General features: G+C 40.4%; 1 protein-coding gene across 1 annotated transcript; it reads left to right on the forward strand.

The window, feature by feature from the left end:
* Positions 1–1542: 1542 nt before the first annotated feature.
* eva1ba (eva-1 homolog Ba (C. elegans)) lies at positions 1543–23218 on the forward strand. Its single transcript, XM_041793586.1, has 4 exons — positions 1543–1814; positions 18256–18382; positions 21864–21956; positions 22072–23218. Exons 3-4 carry the CDS (start codon positions 21890–21892, stop codon positions 22488–22490), a joined length of 486 nt encoding a protein of 161 aa, XP_041649520.1. The 5' UTR covers positions 1543–1814; positions 18256–18382; positions 21864–21889; the 3' UTR covers positions 22491–23218.
* The last annotated feature ends 2608 nt before the right edge of the window (positions 23219–25826 follow it).

Here is a 25826-nt window from a genome sequence, read left to right on the forward strand (position 1 = left end):
GGCGTTCCCGGTATCTGAGCATGCGGATGAAAGTCAGAGTGTTTCAGTCCTTGGTCCTTCCAGTCATAGTGTATTCCTTTGAGGCCTGGAAGTTGACTGATGGCCAGATGGCTGGACTCCTTTGTGACATCTTCTCGTCTGTGCATTTTAGGGTATTGTTGGCAGGACAATGTGTCTAACGCTGACGGGCTCAGGACAGCCAGGATGGGAAGGGTCAGCGGCCTGATATGGGAATGGCACCTGGCACTTTCCCAGGCCTGATCCAACTCTCATGCTTGGTGCCAGGGACCTGGTGGGCTGGTTCAGATGCCCGGGGTGACCGCGGGAGTTGGGGAGGGGGCAGCTGGAAGGATGCCTGAAGAGATGGGGCATGTGCCTGATGCAGGCCTGGAGGATGGTTGGTCAAGAGGCCGGAACAGTACAGGACCAAGGCTGACGTGGTGAAGTGCCGAATCAGGATATGCTTATATACCTGGCCTGACCTGCGCTTCCATGTAGCAGAATTGGATGGGGCAGTGTAAAATAACTACTTCTTCTTTTAGGGGTTTTCAAGCAGGCTACATGTCTTGTGACACCTGGCTGCCTGCTAAGTGACCATTCAGCCAGTGGTGGGTTTTTAAGAGGGTTGTGCGTTAATAGAGTCAGAATTACAAGGGAAAAAAAATGAAATATCTGACACTGCGGGTTAATGTCAGTCAGATGCTCTAAATGTCAATTTTGAATATTTTCAATTAATCACCAGGCACTAGGGGAAAGCAAGCTTGTTAGTACAATACATAAAGGAAATCACAAGTATGGATGTGCACAAAAAAACAAGTTATTAAGGTCTGTGAGTGACAAAAGTGAAAGAAAACCAATAAAACACCTCGTAAGACACTCCTGGTGCCTTATCATCTCCTTCTTTCTACGTTCCTTGTCCCTATTGGTGCATGTGGCAGGGAGGAAAATAGGAATGAGTTGATGAGTCCAAAATGGTGCATTGTGCTTCTAGGTTCACAGCCTGTCAGGACACTATAATATGAATAACCCTAGCTTATATGACATGCAGTAAGAACAGGCTATTAGCTAACTTAACATCTCAAAGTGGGGCTTACTTATCACTGTTGCTACCTTCATATTGCATACTTAAGAGAGACTGGTATTGATCTTCTCACCTAACTCTGATTAAGAAAGTGAATAAACTTTCTGTACAATGAGGAGTAGGCTACCCTTGAGCCAAAGCACATCTGCTGATGAATTTACATGCAATAAAACATGTCCAATATACAAACTCTCCGTTGTTTTCCCATCATATTGGGATTTCTGTGGAAACTTAAGCTAATTTTCCTTGGAGTTACTTTCTGCCTCTTTCCTTAACAACAGAGGGCAATCCCCCTCCACCACACCACACCGCTCCACTCACACACACACAAACATCAGAACCACACACACCCACAGCACGCTCTCCTCCCTCCCCTCTTCCCTGGGCTTGCCCTTTTTAGGCTGTTCCTCTTTTTTTTTTTTCCATCTGAAAAGGGGGGATAGTATGACAGCTTTTCCTGCTCCTTGTGGATTGGAGCCGGGAGAGAGAAAACTCTGTTACTCACTCTGTCTCCAACTTTGAAAGGAAGTTACCACCTCTTCCCCAGACTCTGTACATGCTCAGGCAGTCACACACGCTTTTCAGGACTTGACCGCAGCAGCAACAGGGAATCAACTGAAAGAGTCAGGACTGCTTGTTGTGTTGTATTGATTTGAAATTTGGAGGGAAAGGCAGCTGAGATTTGTAGAAGATTTCTGTGTGCACTGAAGGGAAGATTCTTGTCATCGCACCGGTGAGTTTGACACTTTATTTCAGCACATATACTTTATAACAGAAACCACTTTTAACCACTGCTTCTCTGCTTCTTTACTTTTGCAACTGATTAACTTTCTTCTGCGAAAGATCGCCTTGAGTTTCAATGCTCTGAATTCAGTGTGAGCTGAAATGTTAGTCTGCCAAGCTTGTTTGGAGGTGAGTGTGTTTGGGAAAACTTCCATGTGCTATAAAGTTTGAAATCTGGTTTCCATTACAGCAGCTCTAGAAGGTTTTTACGTCACATAAATTAGTTCCTTGTGTGATTGTTTGTATTTTATTGAGGTGTGGTTATAACGGACAGAAAAGTGAATGAGATTTAGTAGAAATCACCTAAACACCCACATGGAGCTGCTTTGCACATGATGTTAAATGCTTTTTTGCACTTATAACCACAGCTTGTACAAAATAGAACAAAGTTTCTGTCATGTGTTGTGCTGAATATCACACTGCATCATTGTAAAGCCCCCCTAAATGCGTGTTTTCAGTCTGCAAAAGAGGAGCTGATGCAGCACTAAACAGGACAGCAGAGTCCGGGTGCAGCTTTCCTGTGCAGCTGCATGTTACTCCCTAACCTTCAGGTGATTAATTAGTTGTCACCTTTCTATACAATCAAAGCAAACATCCTGTCACTTTTTTTGTATTTTTTGCACACTGAGATGGAGCAGACATCATACAATCAAAGGGAAATAAGGCATAGCAGTGTTTTAAAACGAGGCATGAGAAACGACACATGGTGCATATGGCTCTATTTGTATTTCAGCTGTTGCCCTTTTTTTATGCATGAGCTCATAGAAACATTCATGCAGAACAGCAGTGAACCATATGCCCCAGCTCCAAAATCTCACTGGACGTTGGAGGTCAGCACCTCTTATCAGGGAGAGAGTGATTTGATAGAGAGGGGAGGCGATGGGTGGAGGCTGGGCTGCTCTCTGGGGTCTCCTTTTAATTTACACTATCTGAGTGGGCCTGGCTAGCACTTCAGCTGTGCCTCCCTCCGGTCAATCAGATAACCTTCTATAGGATGAGTGTGAATGCTTAGTTAAGTAACCCCTTCAAGGCTGGATCAGGAGAGTTGACTTTTGTGTGACCTCTCTAGGCTGTTCATGCCAGCAGACTTTCCTTTTCTCCTGAACCCCAGTGAGTCACTTATCATTCGGCCTGTCTTATCTGTCCTGAGGATGGTTGTTAACTTACTCTATTTACCCAGAGGTCAGCGGTCAGGCTCTGATTTGAGCTGCCTGTCTAAACTCCCTGGGTACCAATCTGTTTTAAAGGGGAGATACAGAAAGTTTCAGAGAGCATGAAGCCGATAAGTCAAGTAAAAAGAACCCCACGCTGGCATGTTTACACAGTGACAAGAAGTAAAAACAGACCCTTGCACAAAAATGAGCAAATATGCTGGTATTGTTGTGTTGCTTAAGTTTTTAACTATGATTTGGAGCAAGACAAAGCTACTAAAATCCAGAAACCAGAGTACCTAAGTCATCGTATGCAACACCTCTACTGGTGGGACGGCACCCGAAACTGGATTGTGGAGTGGGTCCTGAATGTATGCATGGAAAAAAATTGTGGCAAAAAGTCTATAATGCACACAAACCCTCAGTGGACATACATCTGAATATATACTTGTTTCTATAGATGATGAGTGCATTTTGGTCTTCTCTTGGGGTAACAAAGTAGCAAGCTACAACAAAATGTATGTTATTAAGCTGTAAATATATGCATACATGTCTTTCCAGCACTTCTGTAATGATGTGCTGTTAGAACATGATTTATTATGTATTGTCTCTTTGTTCAATTACATCTTTTTGGCCCATGTTAGGTCTAAACTGAGACATTTTGCATTAAATGAATTTGAGTGTTTGGAAGTTTTTAGAAATTTTGGTCACTAGGATGTGGTGGTATGTCCTGAGGCTAGACCAGTTAAGAACCACTGTTAAAGAAAAACATGGAGCAACTTTATTGTTAACAATGGGGCATTTTCTTAGCTTCAGCTTTATTTTATAGCATGGTTGTCAATGAAAGTATTTAGCTGTGTAGAAAAGCTCTTTAAAGTTTTCATTTTCTCATCTATTGTGTGCCTGAAGCGGAGCACTTTTGTATTTATAAATAAAACATAATTTCAGTCAGGACCACTTTGTCCACAAACACACTATTTGCAGCTATAAATATTTTACTAACAGTGGAAATCATTTAGCAGGAACCGCACATGTTCCTGCTCTTTCTATGCTGATTAGGAAAGCATAAGGCAGAAAGAGAAGCAGAGCAGAGCATCAATGATAACAGAATGACACTGATTAAGTCAGAAGCAGGATAATGAGGAGCTGGGGTGGAGGAGGGTTGTAAGAGAGTGGCAGAGCATAGCCAGATATGAGCAGTTAAAATAAGGCAGCATGAGAACAATTAGCCAATAGCAAGCTCAGAGCAAGTCAGCTGGCTGTCAGCTGATGAGGGTTTGCTTGAGATCAGCTGATCTCAATTATGGCAGCATTTGACTCAGTGGCCTGCCTGAAATAATGACTAAAAGGTTGATTTTTTTTAAAGATTCATTTTGGGGATTTTTATGCCTGTATTGGACGGATAGAACAGTGGATAGCGTTGGTCACACGGAGCAAGAATGGCAAATGGCAAGCAGGAAAGTAGCCACAGGCCGGACTCAAGCCTGGGCCGCCCACTTTGGGTCTACAGCCCCTGTACATGGGGTGCGCAAAGTGACCACTAGGCTACAAACTTCCTGAAGTAAAGCACTTTTGATCAATGAAACAGTAAAGGTTTTGTAATTGAACTAAAGTTCAAATCCTGGTACATCATGGACTGGTCATCAGACAAACACAAAGCTCACATACAGAGACAAACAACCAGTCACACTTACAATTACACCAAGACAATTTAAACCTAACACAGTATTTTTTCCACTGTAACCTGAAAGTGACTGACATAATCAGTTTTCTGGGCTTAGTCATCTCTTATCATTTTTTCAACCATAATCGACCAATTACTCTGATTTGCCTTAACTAATGACCGAGGACAGTAACATCCTAAGAAGAGATGATCTGTCAGGCTGAGAGAACAAAAGTAACAATGATTTCATGGCGCATACTTAAGCAGTGACAAGCAGCCATTACTGTCACCCACATCAGCTGATCTCCTTGAGGCACCACACCCATAACAGTTTTATCCACTCAAACACTTGGCTCTTTATATTTCATCCATCTTCAAATCCTCATAAATATAAAGTTTCATCCATGAGGTGGTGAAGTTGAGAGAAAGCAACAGTAAGCTTCAGTGTGGTTCTCCCTGACGTCTTTTTTTATTTAACCTATTCCATAACAGAGATATTGATAGATTGAAAAAGATACAACTTTATAAAGTTATGTTCTACCGATCACAAATATTTATCCATGTAATATTAAATGACCAAGATAGACTGACAGAGATCAGGGAATTTGATTCATGATGTGCCTAAGATACCATGTTAAGTAAAGCTCCCATCAGCCCCTGATGTCTCACAGGTCTAAGGGCTTATTTCTCTCTAGCAGGAGCTTCAAAGGTCAAGACACTCCCTGTGTTTGACTCCCTGGCACAGGCAGATGTTTGACATGCTAAATCCAGAGGGTTAGCCTAAACTTACACTCCTATTTCACATACACACAAAAATGTAGCTACACGTGCAAGAGGGGAGATACAAAAGTGAAAAAAAAGAAAAGAAAATAACACTGGAATATGTTCAGAAGTGATGGCCTTCAATTTGGTTTAAGGTGTCCATGAATTATTGAGTAAAAAATGGTGAGGCAGATGAGAAATCTTATGTTTTGGGTGCTATTTTGTTGTAGCAGAAATATGAGGAGGAGCTGTAAACTGTACCTCTCTTATGGGGACTTAGAAAGTAATTTGCCGGTACAATGTATTTCCAGGTTTAGTTTTTTTTTTCAAGTTTAACTTCATTCAAAACACAAAGTCTGGTAGTTACATTCATTAAATAACTACATTGCAAACATCTCATAAATAAAACAGGAAAACATCAGAGGTCTAATTTGGGATTAAATTAAGTGTAGACCCATTTTAAAAGAAGTTGCATAAATAGTTTTCCTCTTTAGCTTCGTTAGCTTTAGCTGAAGCTAACATAGCTATGCTAGCTACGCAGTTAATATTACCACAAAAGCCAATGTAGCTAACTTAGCTACATAGATAATGTATCTACATAACTTACATAGCTGCTTTGTGAGCTTAGCTTCAGCTTTTGCTAAATTAGCTTTAGCAATGTGAGCTTTAGCACACATAGCTAAAGCTAACTTAGCTACCTAGATAACGTAGATATGTAGTTTAGCTGCTTTGCGAGGTTAGCTTTAGCTCTGTTTGCTATGTAGCTATGTAACTTATGCAGCTAATGGGTAAGCTAATGTTTTTAATTTCTAACTACTGGATATTAACCATAACCTCTACCCTTACCCTGACCGTAACCGGAAGTTTTGAAAGTTCTAGTGTTTCCATTCTGAGATATTCGCCGTCTTAGATGGACAGTCGTGAGAGTGGCCATCATAAGTTAGTCCCAATCTACAGACATTAAGCACCAGAATTACAAATCAATTAACGTAATTCTTAATATTTTTGTCTGTTTAGGCCCAAAATCCCAGTCAAACACTCCCTCTAACCTGTAACACAGGTGTCCACCACTACTAGCCCATGTTGCTGTTCTTAGTGACTACTGCCATGCTGTGACAATGCTCTTTATTCAGTGTAAACAACAATGAACTGATAGCACTGATAACATCTTGTGGAAATGGCAAGGTAATGGGCTATTCTGATATAGAAGATGGAGATAAAGTTATCCAGAGGCTTTGTCAGGTTATAATCACATACAACTAATGGAAAAAGTGGAGATATTCAGCACAACTTTTACATCGCAAAGTTGGTTTACAAAATGTGTTATTTCAACTTTGAACTCGTTTATGTAATGCAACTACAATTTGCATTAAATCAGATGTAAAATTAATTTCCTAGGACTATCACTGATTGACATTTTTGTTCACTTCTTCTTTCTCTCTAACACAAAGAGCATTCATTCTATCCCTACCCCATCTTCCTACGGGGAAAGTCAGCGATGTAATTGACGCAGGACTTGATCCAAAATGCAGTTGGATCCAAAAGGCTACTGACTGGTGAATGGAGCTAAAATTGTAAGAGCCAATTCAAGATCCCCTATTCAAGTCCAATTACCTCTGGATCAAGCTTTGAGTTGCTTGGATGACTAAGAACCTTCAAAACTAACCTTGATGATGTTTCTTTGGAATGACCGGTGATACCAAATGGAAAAAAAGTCCTTCAGGCTTCACAAAAGCCTTAAAAATACCTGAAAACAGGCCATGGGCCTCTACAAACTCATCTATCAGCCACATATCTGGAGGTCCTCTGCCTCATACAGCAGCACTGAGTTCCTCAGCAGTATAATGCTAATCCTACAGACCCAATCACGTAGAAGCCAAACACGTGTTTTGTGTCATGGTGTAATCTGTAGGTTCCATGTAATTGATACAGCGTGTTGTCTTGGTGTGCTCCTGGACATTGGCCCACATCTATCCAACGGGTGAGATCATGGCTCTATTTTTGCTTCTCTGAGTTTCGACAATCTAAAGCCTCTAGTTTAGTCAATTATAGAGGAATGCTCATATAAATCAATCTCAACATACAGAAACAAACAGTGAAAACCAGTGCTGTCAACACACAGACACATACTGTACACACAAATAAACGCTGTCAGAAAACACACACACAGCTGTGGTTCCAACATGGCTTCCTACTCGCCATGAGCACTACTTGGTTTTCTTGATAACGTCAGTATGGAGATGGTTCATGGGATATCTATGTGGGATTTACATAGCAAAGCATTCTGACTTAGCCGCACACCAGGAGCACATCTGGGTGCTATTAACCACTTGCCCTAACCCCTAGCTCAGTCTCATATCTCCTTCACCCTCCTATTACCTGCCATAGCCCTCTCCACAGGGCAAGCAGTGCACTGTGGTTGATGCTTTATGACGAGAAGATACACTAGAAGTTGCCGGGGCAAAGGGGGCAGTTAATAGCTGGGATGGCGTCACATGGATGAAAAGCAGGGTGTCATTTGCAAAAAGTTGACTTTCTGACCATACCTTAGTGTTTACTACTTGAAATATTACTTTTCTTCTGAAACAAGGCTGTTGTTCATTGAATCTATGTCAAACAAAGTTCCTGCACAAAGCCGAAAACATCAGTGCATTAAAAAACAAAGCCTTCTTTCTGCGCTATGTCAAACAAGAAACCATATTGAAAGAGTGGGGATAAGATCAAACTGTCTAATGGAAGAAAAATGCCAGAGTTTGGATGGTACACAACAATGCAAGTTTAGATCTGAATTAACTCAAGTTAAGACACTGAAGAAGAAATTTTAAAGTGAGCAAAGGTTTAGCCTTGCATATATTTGGGCTGTTTGAGTCTGTATGGCTTGGGTCAAAAATGATTTACTGGGTGCAATTTGAGTGTTAAAGGGTGTAGTTCCCTTCAGTATAAGTTAATGCAGTTGTCTCCTGAGCAACAGCCTGATATAAGCTGTATTATCACATCTGGCAATCAGAAAGGAATGAAAAGCGTCTTTTAGGCATTTACAAAGCAATTCTTTGAAGGACAAAGCTGATCCAGGGTAACTGATCACATCAGAGTCCTTCGCTGTTTTTTCATCAAACTTAACAGAATCAAACTTGTAATGATTTGCATTATCTCTTGGAATTTGTACTCTTGTGATGTGTAAGGGTTGGAAACAATCTTGAACAAGTTAAACTCCAACTGCTGATGAAGACAATGTGATATCCGAAAGCTCTGGAGTAAAAGAGAGAGTGGGTCTTGGTTGGAGATTGATTTATCAGCTGCTGCGCCTGAGGTCAACATTGAACTGTCCTCAACTTATTCAGGAATTTAAGCACGCAGGGGTTTTTGTCATACACATTTTTACAACTTCTGCTGAAGAGAAGAAAAAATCAGAGATTAGGAAGATAAAGACCATGTGTGCTAGAAATCTGCTATGAGTTTTGTGGTGCAGACACCTCCAGCCTAGATGTTTTTTCAGTAGTCTATTTTCCTTTCATAAGATGGGGTAAATTTAAGAGGGCAAGAGAGAGAAAGACAATGTGTCAAAGTGTTAAGCCAGAGTCATAAAAACTAAAGAATCACAATTGACTTATGTGTCTCAATAGGGATGTTCCTTAAAACTAATTTCACAGCAGACTGGTGGCAAATACAGGTATTTTTGAATAGGTTTTTCTGCACGTTTCTGTCCTTCATATGCATGCTTGGCAGCATTTCATAGATATTCTTGGGCTGTTTTTTTGCATTTATGTAGAGAGGAAGACAGTGGGTAGAGTCATGAGAGAGTGGGGGAGAGACAGATGGGAAAGGAGCTGCGTACTGGCCACCCGCATACATGGGGCATTATCAAACCACTAGGCCATCTGCACCCTTAGTGGCATTTTTGATCCCTGACTCTTTAGAAAACTCGAAGGGTGAAGATTTTGTAAAATTCTCTCTACAGCATTTATGCCTATGCAAGAAAAATTGTAGTTTTGGGCTTATAATGTCACTGGTGTGCCTTATCATCACTTTGATTTTCATACTAACAGCAGACATAGCCAAACTTTTTCTGGTGTTAATGTTGCTAACCTGACTTTTACATGTTTACACATAGGGGTGAGCAATATATCGAGTATACTCAATGTATTGTGGCTTTTTCTTCGAGAGAAGTATAAAATGACTACATCACAGCCATCAAGTATAAATCCTGTAGAAGTTTTAAGCTGTCAGCATGCAATTCCCTCTGGAGTTTCACTTCTCCAACTGTTTCCTAAATGCTTCTCTCATAGCAGAATGCACTCTCCCCTGTCCATCAGGAAAACTCTCCTGTGCACATGTGTGTTTTTGTATCAGAAGGAGAGGTAACAAAGTATAAGAGAGCTGAAAAAAGTAAATTATAGCAGCTAAGGCGAGTTAGCGAGAGATGGTTGTTTGAGATAGAGAAAGATGATTTGGTTAAAAAAAATCGCTGGATCTGTCATCTGGCAGCGGATTTCAAAAAGAGGATGTCAAACAAAACACAGTAATCGGTAAAATATGCTGCTAGATTACGCTGAGATGACAGCAGTGGTGACACAACACATCGTCAAAGATATAGCCCCAGTAGGTGTTGTTGAAAAGCCAGGATTTAAAAATCTCATAAAGACACTTAACTCAAAGTATGATCTGCAGGGAGCATTTTTTGGCTGAAAACTCCCTGCCAGAGTCAGCACAAGGTCTGGAAGATGCTCTCATGTCATGGAACTTGTCAGAAATCTGGCAAGTGTGCATCAGCACAGATTACGGGACTAATGTAATCAAAGCTGTGGGCCTGAATAGCTGGACCAGACTGCAGTGCTTTGGCCATCAGCTATATCTTGCGATTGGCGAGTTTTTGTGTTGGTTTGCTTCACCCTAAATGAGGAAAATAATAATTTATTTTAGAATTAACAATAATAAACATATCAGTGAAAACACTTATAGCTTTCCATGCACAATTAAACACTATACAGAAGATATAGAAGGGTCTACTTTAATCATCAAACTGGTATCATTTTATGTATCAAAGGACCGAATTTAACAGAGTAACTAAGAAGAGATCTCAAAATATAGTGATATATATAATATATAGTGTATTGCGATATATCCCAAAAATATTTCAACATTAATGTCTGCAGTTTTGGTTCAGGATTGGGGGGGGGGCAACATTGAACCTGAAAATAGTCTTTGCAGAGGAATGGCAAGAACATCAAGGACATCGATGCTGTCTCTGAGTGATCTACCTGACTGACCAGCTGACGTCGTATGGGACAATGTTTTTACGTTTTCATGTGGACAAACGTGTTTGAGAGCGGGTGGATGGGAAAACCTTCTCCAAAGTGTGGACTGGATCTGAAATTCAGACCAATTTTCTATAACAAATTTAAGAAAACAGTCAAAATTGAGAACAGTTTCTTCTACACATCTAAACAGGAATGCAGCAACTGTCATGTTAGCAATCTCACATTGGTTTGCCAAGTAGTGTTTGTACTACAAGGTTAGCAGGTTAGCATCCACATGCCTGCTGTGATTATGTATTATACCAATCATACAGATTTTTAACAGCTCAATCTGCTTGAGCAACGGACAACTTTAGATCTACGTTTTAGATCGAGCATTGCCAAACATGCTTTGACATGCCATCTGTCCTCAGTGCTGGTTTACATCTGGGTAGAAGAGCATTTTGGCATTATAGCAGTAGGCATTAACAAAAGGACTGAATAAGTGAAATAGTGTCAACTGGTTTAATCAGCTAGTTTAATCATTAAGTTTGCAAATTACAAATATATCCATGCTTTAACAACAAAATCATCAAGAAGCAGCAGGATAAATTCTACCTGTTCAGATTTTCTGTGTTTTTTTTTTTAACTCTTCAAGCCTTTTTCTTCTCATTCTGTGGAGCCACTCCAACTTGTCTTTTTGCTTAAGCAGTCCACTGGACCTTATTCTGACCTTAGCCTCGAAAAACCCATATGTGGTTGTTTCAAAATACTTTAGGCCACCTAATTCCCAGTTATACTCCGTACGTCATTGATTCAGCACATAAACACTGTAAAACCGACCCTAATGGTATGCTAACACTCTGTGACCCGGGTCAACCTCACCTGGTGCTGCACGTCTCTATCCTGATGGCAACCACATGTTTGATCTGCCTCCAAATGCAACACTTTCCCTCTCAGTCAGATACTCTGGCAGGCTCTAGAAAGTTGCACAGCTTGACACCAAAGATCTGTAAGAGAAAGAGGGGAAGAAATGCACGCTTGTTTTGTCCTTTGCAACCTTTTTGGATGTTAGGAAAGCTCTGTGGCTTCCATTAGAAACTACCTTCACCCTAAGGACCTCCATGAATGCTTTCACAGACACACAGATCTCGGTTTGGACAATGTTTCTGTTTACAAGTTGGAAAATAATCCAAAGCTCCTCTGCTGTCGTTTGACGTTCCAATATATTTTACTTGGAGAACATTTTCTGGCTTGATTACAGGTGTGATAAATGATTGCAGGGACGTCCAGCGGACACTTTAGCGATACAGTTTCAGATACTTTGAAGGTTCCTACAGCTACTCAAAGTATTTCTCCATAAGTTAATGTTTAATCCAAGCCTGGATGGAGCTTTGATTTGGTGTGTTTATTTAATGGAAACATGCAGAGATTCGAAATGTGCTCGCAAGCTGGGAATAGTGAATAAATTACCCAGACTGGTTTATTTAATGCCGTGCGCCATTAAGTCCAGTGACAGCCATTGAATCGAAGCAGGAACATTTTAATGAACAGAATCAAGGACAAAGACAATACACAAGATGCTATAAATTCTGATGACAGCTCGTTTGATGTCCATCACTGGACTGAATGTGTGTGGAATTGCATTTAAAACAATGAAGCTCAAATCTGGCTGTTTTCATTCACTGAAGCTTCATCCCAAAGCAAAGAAAGACCCTATGTTTTGCCAAGAACTTCTGCGGCTGCACTGAAATTCAAAGCATTAAAAATATTTCTTTCCCTCTGCGGTTCGGCGTGTGTCCTGACAATGGGGAAATAACACCGACTCGCTCCCTTGTGTAATCTGACCTTTTCATCCTCTCTGGATAAACCAAATTAGGCTTGACTCCCTTGCAAAGTCCACCGGAAGGTTTTAACTTTTATTTCTTCACAGTAGAGGGGGAGTTCTGTGGTTGGAGGGTTTGTGAAACAAGTACTGGTTAGGTATCTGGGGAGAAGTGCCTCTATTCTGAGACATTGTTTCATTTTGGAGGTTTAAATCACTCGGTTGACGTGTATACAGTAGGAAGCTTGATTATTCTGTTTCCAGCAATCTTTCTAAGACAATGGATGATGCTGAAGGAAGGTGACTTGGATGTCATCCCTGCGGAAATGGACAAACCTTGTGGGAAGCACAAGAGCCATTGTGGATGTCAACAAAATAACATGATAGTTTGGAGTTTTCTCCCACTCAGCCCCTTCAACAAAACCAAAGTAAACAAAACTAAGTCAGGAATAGTTTGACCTCTACTTAGGCCACAACACCACACCAAAACATGTTTATGTCAGCGTATGCCAGTCAGAGCACATTTTCTGCTGTGACCTTACACAAACAAGTCATCGCTGACTGACACATTTTTGGAGGAAAGAGCTGAGTTGATTTGTTTTAAGATAAAGTGATGTAGACAGGGGATTCGTCTGCAGTTAAAGATACATCAGGATGGATTAAATTAGTCAGTGGCGAGCAAAGGACTCAGGAAGGGGATGCCTGAGTGTAAGACCTCAGGATGTAAGGCCAGGAAAGAGCCAATGATAAGCTGACGGGGACAAAAAATAGCTCCAAACATTAACGTCACAGTCGCTCAGATGAGATACCAAGACACAGGCTGACACAAATTACATTTTAGATCTTACAAGTCTTTATATGCATTCAAAAGGGCTGAGCAAAACTTTTCTTTCTGCAGTATAGTGGGATAAAAATACAGGGTGTGCAAATTTCTGTTTGCTTGGTTTGGGTAATAGATGTTCAAAATCAGACAATCAGAAGTGGATTATTTGGGGCTTTGTGTCTCTTGTGATCAGAGGCCTGCATGATATGAGAAAAATACTGATTTACAATCAATATTGTGACAACAAAACAAAGTGTGATGTATGAACAAATTTTATAGAGCTCCTAATAGCTTTTACAGATCCTAGAGACAGCGATTTACAGTGTTGTTCTCCTTTATCCAAAATAAATGGGGGAAAAAAAATCACCACAGAACTGGTGCCAGTTCATCTGAGTATAGGTGATGGTTAGCTTGAGCTTTATCTGACTGCATAATATGGCAGTAATATACAGGACTTCATTAGCAGATAATGTGACCACATACTTATAAATCATTGCTTGTGAACAAAAAACAATCATTGTCATTTACCATATAAATTCAATCTTCTAAAGCAGATGGACTGGCCAGATTCCATGCTTGTCATCAGGCAGATCCATCTTGCAAAGCTTCAAACTAAAATGTTTATCCCTGGTCAGAGACTGACTGGACCAATCTGCATCATTTGAGGAGAACCAGGTGGTGGCAATGGGTGTGGTTTAGCTGTGCAGCAAGCCTGTAATAATGGCTTATGGTGAAGACCTAGGCATGATGTTGCTGTAGCAGCAGTTTTTTGCTCTTCTTCCAACCAGAGTTTGATTTACCGACTGTCTCTACTGATGGTGAACAACGGTAATGCCTACATGATGAGCTAGCGTTATATATTTTACTTCCCGGAGGTGGCGGACACCAACTACTTCTTATGTTTTCTTACTACAATTGGCCTGTAATGAATATAATAAACAAATTTTTCATCCCATCACCCTCTGAGAATTCTTTGAAAGGTTCTGCCCTTCCTAAACACCATGTAGGGGCTGTGGGCTCTTTTCCAGATGGATGTGAATGATATCCCATGCTGTGGATATGTGAAACAGTCTATCTATACACCGTTCTTGTGTAAAAGTACAATTACTCTGGTTAAAATTTACTTAAGTAGGTAAAAAAGTATCTCATTCAAAGTCGACTTTAAGGACTGCGTAGATACATAACAGCTGTAAAGTAAGATATGGTGTTTTCTTATTGGCAAGAACAAGAATACAGATCTCCAACCAGGTTGTTCAGGTAAAGTCCCACCTTTATAGTAAAGCAAAATACACAGGAAGTTTGACAGAGTTAATTACACTCATAAAGAGTTACACATAATGTTTAAAGTGTCTTTATTGGTCCAAACTACATGGAGTTACTTTTGGAAATATGACAGAGCTGCAGTAACTCTTGAAAATCTGTGGTGAGGTGAGTCTTCTCTGACAAGACCAAAGCAGAGTCAACGCCATAGCAAGGTAATGCATACTGATGAAGAATAACTCGGTGGATAACTTCACTCATGGGGAAAATCTGTCTGACATAAAAAACAACAACTAAATAAGACCAAAAGAACTGGCACTGCACAAAGGGCAGCATCCAAACACAACTAAATACATAAACATAACCCCATACATACATAACATTTTGCATGACTGCAATTTTAAGATTTGCTTAACAATAACACCATATGGTGTCCTGATTCTTGGGCTGCTCTCACTTCCATGGCTGAGGAGTTGGTGTGAACGTTCTCACCAGTTTGCACCTCTAGTTTGGCAGTGAAGAGTGTGAGAAGTGAAAGGCTTTGTTTATATTTTAGTCTGATTTTTTTTTGTCATAGTGCATGCTATCTCAGTCCTATCCAGCATGATGAAATCACTAAGAATAATCTGGAGTTTAGCATGTTCTGCAAAACAGCTTTTTATTAAATTAAGCTGTCATATGTAGTGTCAATATTTGATGACACCAGGAGCTAGAATATCAGAATTAATCATATTGAAAGGGATAATGTTACTTTAGTTAGATGGAAACCTGATGGGACAAAATGACGCATTAAATAACTATGGCGTGACTCTGGGATAATCAAGGTCATTTTTTCAAGGCTGTAGAGAAGGGTAACATCTGCACTAGAAAAGCAAATTGGGTCACTTGGAGAAAATGACTGAAAGTTGAGTCATGGGATATTACCTAGCTGGGAAGTAGAGAGTCTGTTAATAATTTCCTTCTTGAGGTAAAACAAAAACACAACAAAACAACAGGGCCGGATAATGAGTGTTTACATAGCTTTAAACAGGTCTCCAGTCATCATTAAGTCAAAGTAACACACGCCTGAGTCCTGATGAAGCTGCATTCCAGTGTTAAAAAGAAGCCTGTTACTGTTACTGTAGGTGTCCGATCATTGGGTTTGACCTTGGCTTTAAGAGTGACTGTGGTCATTCGAGCCGCTTGCTTTATTACCCCTGGGACAAAAACAAAATATCTCATTGAAAGGCCTTGTTCCTCAGCTCTGCTTGGATAATGATGAATAGATTCCATTAGCAGCGAGGGATTAGGCTCAGCGGGAGAGACGAGATGAACTTGCTCATAATTGAAAAGAAAGGAAGGAAGCTCGGCAGGAAGACAGCGCGAAGGTCCATCCCTGCGGCGCGCTGCAGAAACAAAAGGCCCATCGTCTGGCTCCCGTGGGGACCGAGGGGGTGGCCTGGAAAGCGTGTTGCCATAGTGACCGCTCTGTCACTTGGCCCCCAGAGCGCTGTCTCAGTCAGGCGCTCTGTAGTGTACATAGGATCTGCCAAGAGTCAGCAAGATCAAAATCTGCCCTGGAAAGCGTGGAAGCTCTGCTAAACCAACTGCAGCTGGCAGGGGAGCTTTTTCCTAAACAGGGGCACAAGTTGGAGAACTTTACAGCGCGACATTTTTCAGAGCTTCAACACCCCACCTGGCAAAAGACTAACACCCAGCAAATTATGAGCCTCCTGCTGTGGAAGGGAAAGTGATACTGGGGGACTTTTATAGGATTTCAGAAAGTTTGGGATGGTTTGAGAGCTGCAGAAAGACTTTGTTATGGTAGAAACACTTAATATCATCGTAGTCAGAGTGACAAGAGGGCATTCTTCAAACTTCCTCCAGAACTAAAACTAAACTCAAATTTAAACTTTTGGTAGATAAAATTGAACCCACAGAGCTTTTTTCGCTATCTAAAAACATGTTTAAGCCAGGTTTGCAAGGCTGATGCTATCATGTTTTGTGCTATTCAGCTGCACCTCAAAATTGCCCTTTAGAAGTTAGGCTTGAGAGCTTGTTAACCTAGCTTAGACAGTAGGTTTCAATGTTTGCTGTACATTTCACTACACACACACCATGCAAAAAAGGGAGTTGAGCAAGCATTAGCTGTCTTTCTGAAATGCATCTGGTTGTGGTGAGCAACACACAAAAATAGACTGTTTAAACCAACACCATCAAGTCCAAACTCTTAACATCCACTTTATGTTTTAACACATGCACTCATAAATTTCCAGTTTCATGATTTCTGCATAGAGCAACACAACCAACAGGCCATGTTTTGAGCTGTTTACAACTATAGCAAGCATTCAAAGTGAGAAACGTAAAGGTTCTTCATTCTTAAGCTACTTCTGTGTACAAAAAGTAGTGTAATAATGTAGAAATGTTTTAAAAACTCACAGAAAAATGGCAGAGGGCAGTGGTGCAGTGTTCCAGTTTGGTTCAGTACAGTTTTGCCATGGTTTAGCACATTAAACGGATCTTATCCGTGTTTCCTCAGCTGATGTCTGTCTAGTCTCACTCGTTGTGTTAGGATATCCACCTGCTTTTAGAGACCTAGATCATTTAGCTTGGCTCAGTAGAGCTGGTTGTTTGGCTCCTGAACAGTCCTCATTTGGTAGTAGTTTGGCTTTTTAAATGTGGATTAAATAATGACAAAGGGTAGGAAAAAAAAAGGAAACTGGCACTTAAACAGGTGCTAACTACTGTGGCTAACATTAAAGAGCCATTTTGGAGAACAGGCTCGTTCTTGAATAGCTGATCATCTCTCGGTCCCTTAACCAAATAGGTTTATTGGGTTGATTACCTTTTCAATGTGAAGCTTGTTTGTGTCAAAACAAGCATTTTTTTAAATGTTAAAGGGGCACAGCTAACCTCTTAGCTCAATACTAGACTCCTCAGGACTCCTCCTTCATCTGACTAGACGACGCTAGATGCTAGGAGCTAAGAAGTCTGCAGGACTGAGTATTTGTGGTATTGATCACCTCCACACCTGGTAAATCAGCTAAACAGTGGTAAAAATCACTTTTTGGTAAACTTTAGGGATCTTAGTCAAGGTATTTAGATATTTTCAGATGATTGCAGCATACAGGTCTACTTAGAGCTGTAAAGTACTAACTTTCCTCCATTCTCATTAATTCCAAACAACTGTCCCCCACTACCTGACCTCCAATTGGGATAATCGGGATCATGTGATTGCAAACATCCTAAAAAGTTAACAAGACCTGAGGGGTTTACTGCATGTGTGAAAACACAATGAGAAACTTTTATCTAAAGTTTGAGATGACTCAGTTAAGGAGTTAAGGTGTTCATCTGCTGGCTATAGTAACTACCTTTGTGCTGGTATTAAACTAAAACAACAGTCTTTGTTCATGCCATTGGCACTGATATACTTCAAACAAAAACCATAAAAACATGGCCAGGATAAAACTTCATACTGTTGCCAGCCTGTGTAAAATGCTAGCCATTTTTCTCTCTTTGGGCTTACACTGCACATTTGAGCCACTGAAAACTGAAGCGCCTGCTGTAGTCTCTTGCTAGACCGTGTGTCTTGCAATAGGCCTGTCATTGTTTGCATTGCAGACGCCTCACTGAGTTTGGATCTAATGTAGGTTGACATCTGTGTGTGTGTGTGTGTTTGCTCTTGTCTGTTTAGCCTGTGGACCAAAGATCACAGCAACAGGGAGACAGACAGAGGAGCCCGATCATTTTACATCCAATCCCCAACTTCTGATTACACCATGAGCTGGGACTGAGGACGAGCTTCTAAGTTTCATTTTGTGGTGAGTTAAAACTGTTCTTCTGTTCTCAACTTTCTGTTTACTTCTTCTTTTACAAGGGAATGTTTGCTGTTTTTAAAGTTCATTAGAGAGTCTGATTACATATGGTTCACATTTGTATGGTTTTCTGCTTGAATTTCACCGGACACTGCATCAACAAATAAGCAGATGCTGCATTAATCATCGAGGTCTTTAAATCATGATAACTGTAAGGCACTAAGGTTATCAGTTGAGGCAATTTAGAGTTAAATTCAAACCTAAACATGTGGTTTGTGCATATTGAAAACATCCATATGATTCATGTGTAGGCCCAGCGACATGTGGTTCAACTTAGAGAGCAGTGCACACAGGTTAGAGCAGGACGACTTCAGAGTTTGTCATCGTTTTACGTGAGCACAGTGTTTTTTTCCACAGCTAGCCACAACACAAAGCACATGTAATGAGGGAATGGTGCTTACATAAGGATTAAAAGGCTCCTCCTACTTTTTGACCCAGTCTCGCCTCTGTTGCCATCAACACTCGTGTGCACAACACGGCGCAACGACATGATGTCACAAAGCCAGGGAGGTGGAAATTGTTCACAAACTGGCAAAGAGGATGAGAAAAGCCAGAGTCAGCAGGAAAGGGCAGCAGGGTGGAGAAAGGAGGGGAGGAAATACAAAAAAAACCCAGCGGCAAAACACAAACCTGGTTCAGGAAAATCCAATAGAGTTTTTTATTAGATGAGAAACAGCTTTTTTTCTCCTGCAGACAGTGAGGAAGTAACAACAAGGTGAAACAGAAGACTGGATATGGATAATTGGTGAAAACAAGAAACAGACTGCAACATGAACTTTTGACAGGTTTCACGTTAAGGGAGACTTCCTTCAGGAATCCTGACTTCATGCACGTACAGTTAAAAACACAATAGAGCTCCTCAGACCGACAGGAAACACAAAGGACAGACATCTTAAATGTCAATGACACAGTATCCTAATAAAAAAACTGTCAACAACACTGTTTTTCTCCCCTGGGCCTTCAAACTGATCTGGGAGTCCTATCAGGCAGGAAGGAGTCCTCTGTGGCTACTTAGAAAATTGACTCTTGACCTCTTTTATGGAGGGCTGTCATGGTTTAGACAGAATGGCAGAGGCTGAACGCCATGTGCCAGACGCATTATAATGATCCCAGATGAAACCAGTACTTAAGGAGGACACAGAGGAGGCTTTGTTTGACACTTGGAGGCCTCTCCCACCCACCTCTAGGCATATGAAGAAGTTCTGCGGTCAGTGGGTTTGACATCCATGCAGTGCACAGAAAGTATCTCAGCAGAGACAGTACTTTGGACAAATATTAAAGACTTTTAGAGGCGGGTAAGGTAACACTTATCTCCAGACATTTAAAGGCTTCCTTCTGAAAAAAGCAAAGCAATATTGCAGCTGTTGTTTTCATATTTTTGGAAGATTGTTGTGTTTTGAGTTGTCATGGACATTTTGTGTCCAAAATCTTATTGTCTACAGAGTCCCTGCAAAGTGAAATCCAAAATGTGTGTCTTAACACACTAGATATGTTGGGATAAGGTTGCTGTAAATATGTGAAAACACTGAGATCTATGTGAATTTTGGATTCAAACCCATGTGAAAGTCTTTAATCTTTTTCCTGGCTTGGTTTAATTTGGGCAGGGCAAATATAGGAGCCCACTACTTCACTGGTCTCTATGGGGTATTATCATGTCCCCATAACACTACAATGATATAAAATCCTTGAGCAGTTCATCTAAATACAGTCTATTGTTAGCTGATATCACTACCTCTATTGAAAGTTAACAGCCAGCTATATGCTGTAGCCACGGTCGCCTACAGGTCGCTGAAAGTGTCACAGTGGAGAGATTTGTGCCAGAAAACAGTAAATTTACCCCCAACTTCTGTTTCTGTGCTCTTGCACAGAGCCAAGGCAGCTTTGCTCTGGCTAGAGTTCACTGTAAGGCAGGGATGTCCAAACGTTTTCCACAGAGTGCCACATACAAAAATATACAAGGATGGTAGGGGAACTTTCATACCTCACCTTGAGGATATAAGTTAGTAAAACCAATCTTACGATGGTTAAAATATGCTTAATGATTGGGTATGCTTAAATGGCTACTTAATGGCTGACAAGGCAAATAGATAATTATTTTTAAGGATGTTAGGAGGCTTTCAGTGGGGCCTGGTCAGCCCAGGCTACTCATGGCTCTGCCCTGAAACAACATAGGTACTGCTACTTCCCTCCCTAATCAACCAGGCCGTTATAAATCAGAACATTGTTATTATTTTGTTTGCCAATATATTTGCCATCTAAAGTGTTGTCTTAATTTAGTCATAAAAGCTAAAATCAATACATTTGTATTATTAAAATGTTTGTTTACAGAATTAGCATGGCAGCACTGTCTTGTCCTGAAACCAAGAATTACAATACAGTAAAGGTCAAACTTCATGTTTGAATATGGGCCATATTTAATTCAATTTTTAGAAATTGCTGCGTGCTAATCAAAAATTGACTGCAGGCCACATTTGTCTCCTGGGCCATAGTTTGGACACCCCTATCATAAGGTCAGGGGGCAGGCTGTTTGCTGGAGTGCTTGTCTATTTTTCACTTGAACCAGATGCAACAGGAACAAACATCTTACCTGCTGAAATTGTGTTTTTATTCTTATTTCACCTGTCTTTAGTCCTGGATGATTAAAAGAAGCAAACTATGGCTTTCTGTCTCCAAGCAGCCTCATGAATGTTAGTGTTGTGATGCTAAAGGTTTTGTAAAGTGTCCGGTGATAAAAAAAATTCTATTCCTGCCAAGCCTGCCAAAATCAAAGCGTCCACTTCTAATCATCATTGAAGCTGTTATTTTGAAGAGCAATGTCAAGAAATGTTTTTAGAAGCAACTTAACAACCAAGACGTCCCATAAAGGGGAGAGAGACAACACTTTACATAACTCAGAACTAAGAGATAGTAATACCTGAAGTGTTAAACAGCGTGCAAATGAAACTGAGACTTTTTAGCTTTAAACTGTCTGTCTGCCTAAATGTGATTGTTTCATAGCTTGCTTGAAAAAAGAGACTTGTAACAAAGCAGAAAGATAATTCCTTCATTCAGATTGTTGCATTTTTTTTTATTTGAGAGGAACATATTTCTTGTGAGTGGGTGCAGTTTCAGCTCATTCAACTGACACCCACACCATCCCACACAAGCCGATTTTATTGCCACATTTTTCATGATTTTAAAGCTTAATTTCATAAACTTAGAGATGCTTTTCATGACTGAAATTTGGCCTGGTGGTTCATAACACAGTGGCCTGTCATATAGCAGATCTAAAATACAGATTTTCTGATCACTTTACAGGGACTTTAAATTTCCTTTTATTCTGACAACCTCCTGAAAGTCTTTTTTGTTTTTGTGTATCTTAATATGTTGTTTAGTTGCATTTAACAGAGCATGCATAATCTAATAAGATATGCGATATATTTTTCAGGTGTAAAAGAATAGCTAAAGACCATAATGGACGTGAAGAAAAAGGAAATGGATCTCCTGAGCAACAGCATAGCTGCGTATGCACACATTAAAGGTAAGTCAAAACTACACCTATGGTACATAAACCTGTTTGTGATCTCTTTCAGAATAAGTCAAGTGACATGATTTTGCTTCATCTAAAGCTGTTAAATTTCTCTTACCTATTTCAGCAAACCCAGAGAGCTTCGGCCTCTACTTCGTGCTCGGAGTATGTTTCGGCCTGGTGCTCACGCTCTGCCTCCTCGTCATCCGAATCTCCTGCAAGCCACGCACCAACATCGCCCCCTCCACGCCTGAGAAAAAGCAGTTAAAGGACATCAGCGAAGAGGACGAGGAGAGTGATGATGACGATGACACTGGGGATGACGTAGAGGCACCTTTGCCTTTGCCCAGCACAGAAATCCCTGTTGGTAATCACACCAGCCAAATAGATGGGACGAGCGTGAATGTATTTACTTCAGCTGAGGAGCTGGAGAGGGCGCAGCGTCTGGAGGAGAGGGAACGAATCATACGTGAGATCTGGAGGAATGGCCAACCTGATATACTGGGAACAGGGACAGGGACTATTGGAAGAGTGCATTACTACTAAGACGTACACAGCTACATGGGAAACACTATAAACTCTTTTAAGAACTGACATAGACCTTTGGGTGGGCATGATGACCCTAAGGCCTGTGAGACCTGAGAGTCTGTGCTTCACAAAATTTAAGATCATGCAAAATGGACAGTAGCTATGTGACATAGTGATGCCAAACCTGGCTGTGAAAGAGCCAAGCTATTTGATATTGCACTTTCTGTGTAGCGATGTTATTTTTAACTGACTACATAAAACTGAACCAAGATGTGTCTTAAAGAATGATTAATCCATGTCGAAAAGATGCAGTATGAATGTGGGAGCTGACGGATGCTCAGCCTTTTAAAATGTGTGGCGCTTAATGACAAAAATGCACACAACATATCTGTTCATGTATGTATGTAAGTTTATAAGACACAAATGGAAGCAATGTAAGGACCATGTGTACATGTACTGTGTTGCAATGAAGATTGTTGGTTTGTATTGAAGAAGTTTTGACCTTATGTGGAAAACTAAAATATCTTCTTGAATCTTATCTAAGAAAACACCCTCAGGATCGCTATACAAGGAAAGAAGAACAACAACATATCATGTTGGGGGGATCAGATTACATGTAGCCTACAGTAAAATGTAAAGACAATTAAAACTGGAGTCTGTCATTTGTGAGTACATTTAGTTTTTTCTGTTTCCAGGGATTATTCCACTAAAGGAAATTGAAGAATTAAAGTACTAAATTGAAACGATCCTATGCTGTTCTCTTTATATTGCATATGGCCTATCAGATGGGTACATCAATGCTCATATTCTGTGTACCTTTGGGCGATGTGTTATTAGTCTAACCAAGATTAGGAGAGCCAGAAATAACATAAGCCTAAATAGAAAGGTCAAATTCGCTATCATTTGTTGTTTCAAGGTCTCAACTTTAGCTCATAAAAAGTAATAGGCCAACAGTTATGTCTTTTTATGAAAAGCTGCAGAACTCCATAACATTTGACTACAAATTTCCAATGCTTTGAGGTCAAGCCTGAAAGTGTTGAAAATAATAGTTGCCGGTAAGTGCAGTGCAAAGTCACAAATTCAGAAAATACAAAGCTCTAAACAAACTGACATTAACCTATTGCGGGGGTTAAAATATTATGATGAATAAACATAACAACCGCCTAAAGTAGTTTTGTACTTTATAATTTTATGGATAATATCCAGTCCAATACGAAATAAAAGTCTGAAATACTTGAAAAAATATTACAAATTACTAGATTACAAAGTCTTTAACAATTGGCTTCTAAATTAAAGTCTGAAACACTTACAGAACTTGAGACAAGTTTACAAAGTCTGATGCAAATTACAAAGTCTGACACACCTCTACAACTCTTGAAACTTGTGTCACTTTATTTGGTACGCACCCTTTCAGTAAGATATGTTTGTAAATTTGTTTAAGAGGTTGTTAAAGTGTTTTTTTTTTAACTTGTAAATTTTTCTCAGCTCTTGCAAAAGTTTTATTGCATTTTGTTTGGTGCTTTTTTTTTTTGTAAAATGTCAATTTAAAATTTATCTTTTTAAATTTAAATTTATTTCATGAAACACATAAATGTTTGAAAGTGTTTCAGACTTTGTAATGTTGTATTGGATTTTTTGAACATTTCATTTTTTAAAATGTTAATTTGTTCCGTCATTTGTAAAACTGTTTTTCTGATGTTCATCTTTTTTTTATGAAATGGAAAAATGTTTTGGTTGGTGTTGATTTGTTTCAAACTCTGTTAAAGTGTTTCAGACTTTGCCATTTTTTCTTCCAGTGCCAGGCCACCCTAAAAATATAAACTGTTATGTCAATATGGGACTGGTTAGCTTCTAGCAAGAAATCACGTTACTGAACTGTCCAAACAGACGAATAAAACATTCCCTGTAGACACATCGGTACCAGCTGCAACATAAATCAAACGCACTCCATTGTACTTTCGCAGTTGATTTAACCTGTCAGCAGCAGCTAACTGGCAAGCTCCCTCGATAGCTACTCCTGTAGTAACGTCAGGCTATTTCTTCGACATTTTAAAGGCTAAAAAAAACTTACTCTGTGGACAGTTATTTTGGTTAAGAAACATGTATATGCGTCGCTCTTCAAGTCAGCGGTCAAGGAATACACCTGGAAGCTGGAAGTTTCCCCTCACCAGCCGTTGACAACCTGGCACCACGGCGCCTCCCCTCAAGCTAACTGCTAATGCTAACAGGTGAGCTGTGAGTGCTATGCAGTGATGCTGTGAGTCAGTGATGTTGCTCTTGAGCCACATGCGGCTATATTGTGACGACTTGTGTTGTTTTTTTAAGACTGATTTCCACCCAGAAACTTTAAGAAAGGAAAAAAAAAATTCTGTATCTCAAAAAATTAGAATATTGTGAAAAAGGTCAATATTGGAAAGTCATGGTGTCACCCCTTAATCAGTTAATTAACTCAAAACACCTGCAAAGGTTTCCTTTAAATGGTCCCTCAGTCAGGGTCACAATCATGGAGAAGACTGCAGACTTGACAGATGTCCAGAAGACAGTCATTGACAGCCTCAACAAGGAGGGTAAGCCACAAAAGGTCATTGCTAAAGAAGCTGCTTGTTCACAGAGTGCTGTATCCAAGCATATTCATAGAAAGGAAAAAAAGTGTGGTAGGAAAAAGTGTGGTAGGAAAAGGTGCACCAGCATAAGGGAGAACCGCAGCTTTGAGAGGATTGTCAAGCAAAATCCATTCAAGAATTTGGGGGAGCTTCACAAGGAGTGGACTGAGGCTGGAGTCAGCGCATCAAGAGCCACTACAAACAGATGAATCCTAGACATGGGCTACAAATGTGGCATTCCTCATGTCAATCCACTCCTGAACCAGAGACAATGTCAGAAGTGTCTTACCTGGGCTGTGGAGAAAAAGAACTGGACTGTTGCTCAGTGGTCCAAAGTCCTCTTTTCAGATGAAAGTACATTTTGCATATCATTCGGAAATCAAGGTCCCAGAGTCTGGAGGAAGAGTGGAGAGGCACAGAATCCACGTTGTGTGAGGTCCAGTGTGAAGTTTCCACAGTCAGTGATGATTTGGGCTGCCATGGCATCTGCTGGTGTTTGTCCACTGTGTTTTCTGAAGTCCACAGTCAACACAGCCATCTACCAGGACATTTTAGAGCACTTCATGCTTCCTTCTGCTGACAAGCTTTATGGAGATGCTGATTTCATTTTCCAGTAGGACTTGGCACCTGCCCACACTGCCAAAGGTACCAAAAGCTGGTTCAATGACCATGGTGTTTCTGTGCTTTATTGGCCAGCAAACTCACCTGACTTGAACCCCATAGAAAATCTATGGAGTATTATTCTGCTTAA

The sequence above is a fragment of the Cheilinus undulatus genome, linkage group 8 (assembly GCF_018320785.1).
Source record: "Cheilinus undulatus linkage group 8, ASM1832078v1, whole genome shotgun sequence".
Classification (NCBI taxonomy): domain Eukaryota; kingdom Metazoa; phylum Chordata; class Actinopteri; order Labriformes; family Labridae; genus Cheilinus; species Cheilinus undulatus.

What these genes read in the sequence shown, in the direction of transcription:
- eva1ba (XM_041793586.1), top strand. Translation starts at nt 21,890, where the DNA reads ATGGACGTGAAGAAAAAGGAAATGGATCTCCTGAGCAACAGCATAGCT. An exon ending in TGCGTATGCACACATTAAAG is followed by an intron (nt 21,957 to 22,071) that starts GTAAGTCAAAAC and finishes TACCTATTTCAG; the next exon opens with CAAACCCAGAGAGCTTCGGC.